This window comes from Suricata suricatta, chromosome 4 (assembly GCF_006229205.1).
Source record: "Suricata suricatta isolate VVHF042 chromosome 4, meerkat_22Aug2017_6uvM2_HiC, whole genome shotgun sequence".
NCBI classification, from domain to species: Eukaryota; Metazoa; Chordata; class Mammalia; order Carnivora; family Herpestidae; genus Suricata; species Suricata suricatta.
This window is the reverse complement of record NC_043703.1, coordinates 89,743,727-89,745,682: the sequence shown is the minus strand read 5'-3', so window position 1 is coordinate 89,745,682 and position 1,956 is coordinate 89,743,727. Positions and strand designations below refer to the sequence as shown.

Sequence of the window (1,956 nt, the reverse complement as noted above, 5' to 3'; positions counted from 1 at the left end):
GGGGCGGGCGCCCAGGCGGCGGGCCGGCCCGAGGGCGCCTCCTCCTGGCGACGCTGCTGCTGCTGGTGCTGCTGTGGGCGCGGGGGGCCCGGGGTCAGAGCGACCCCCAGCGGGGCGCGATCCTGGGCATGAGGCTGGCGAGCTGCAACAAATCCTGTGGGATGAACTCGGATGGCATCATCTTCGTGTCCGAGGGCAGTACGGTGAACCTGAGGCTGTACGGCCAGAGGCTGGGCTCCATCTCCAGCAACCTTATCTCCTTCACCGAGGTGGACAACACCGAGGCCATCCACAACTCCACCAACTGCCCCGAGCTTACCAAGGACTTGGTCGTCCAGCAGCTGGTCAACGTGAGTCGCGGGAACACGTCCGGGATGCTGGTGGTGCTCACTAAGTTCCTCCGGAGGAGCGAGAACATGAAGCTGTATGCACTGTGCACCCGGGCTGGGGTGGACGGGCCCTGGCAGAGGTGGACCGATAAGGACTCCCTGCTCTTCATGGTGGAGGAGGCTGGGAGGTTCCTGCCCCTCTGGCTGCACATCCTCCTCATTATGGTGCTGCTGGTGCTGTCAGGCATCTTTTCTGGCCTCAACCTGGGGCTTATGGCCCTGGACCCCATGGAGCTGCGCATTGTGCAGAACTGTGGCACCCAGAAGGAGAGGCGCTATGCCCGCAAGATCGAGCCCATCCGCCGCAAGGGCAACTACTTACTCTGCTCTCTGCTCCTGGGAAACGTGCTGGTCAACACCTCCCTCACCATTCTTCTAGACATCTTCATCGGGTCTGGAATCATGGCGGTGGCCTCCTCCACCATTGGCATCGTCATCTTTGGGGAGATCGTACCTCAGGCCTTGTGCTCCCGACATGGGCTGGCAGTGGGTGCCAACACTATCATTCTCACCAAATTCTTTATGCTTCTCACCTTCCCCCTCAGTTTTCCCATTAGCAAGCTCCTGGATTTTGTTTTGGGCCAGGAGATTCGCACCGTTTACAATCGGGAGAAGCTGATGGAGATGTTGAAGGTAACGGAGCCCTATAATGATCTGGTGAAAGAGGAGCTAAATATGATTCAGGGTGCCCTGGAGCTACGGACCAAAACGGTGGAGGATATCATGACCCAGCTCCAAGACTGCTTCATGATCCGCAGTGATGCCATCCTGGACTTCAACACCATGTCGGAGATTATGGAAAGTGGCTATACCCGCATCCCGGTATTTGAAGACGAGCAGTCCAATATTGTAGATATTCTCTATGTCAAAGACTTGGCCTTCGTGGACCCTGACGACTGCACCCCCCTCAAGACCATTACCCGCTTCTACAACCACCCAGTGCATTTTGTCTTCCATGACACCAAGTTGGATGCCATGCTGGAGGAGTTCAAGAAGGGTAGGGCCTGATGCTCGCTCTGTTAAGTGTCTTTGTGCCACCCCTTGTTCTCTTGCCTGTTTTGTGTCTGCTGGTCTTGGTGTTTTTGTGTGACTCTTTCCCTTTGCCCATCACTTCCCGGGCGTCTGAAGTGAATGGTGTTTGGGACAGCAGGAACATTTCCTAACCATCTGCTGTCTGCCAGTCACTGTGCTTTGTGCTTCAGGTGAATCAGAGCTGAGACACCCTTGTGCACTCAGAGGGATAGAGCAAGGCCCTCAGGCAGCTATTGAAGCAGGACCAAGTAAGGCTGATGACTTAAAAGAGGCTGTGGAGATTAGAGTGTGGACCCCCACATCTGAGTGGGGTGAGGTAGGGAAGGGGCTGGGAACCTGGGAAAACCTTCACATAGGAGGGAGCATTTGAGGAGAGCCTGAAGATGTGGGGAGATGTGGTACTTGAGGCAGGGGGAACCCCACTAGGAGCAGAGCACCTGAATGGGGAAGCAACGGGTGTGCTTGTGGCCCAGCAAGTGGTCCTGTTGAGCTGGGTGTAAGCTCTGCTGCTCAGTGGGAGGGTGGGGGGGGGGGT

The 1,956-nt window shown here is 56.8% G+C and overlaps 1 protein-coding gene across 1 annotated transcript in view; it reads left to right on the top strand.

Moving 5' to 3' along the window:
- Positions 1–5: 5 nt before the first annotated feature.
- CNNM4 (cyclin and CBS domain divalent metal cation transport mediator 4) overlaps positions 6–1,956 on the top strand; it is a gene marked incomplete at its 5' end in the record, with an annotated part of 40,580 nt that continues 38,629 nt past the window's right edge. The window contains one exon of the mRNA XM_029938505.1: positions 6–1,386. Coding sequence (XP_029794365.1) covers positions 6–1,386 — 1,381 coding nt within the window. The remainder of the gene's footprint in view (positions 1,387–1,956) is intronic.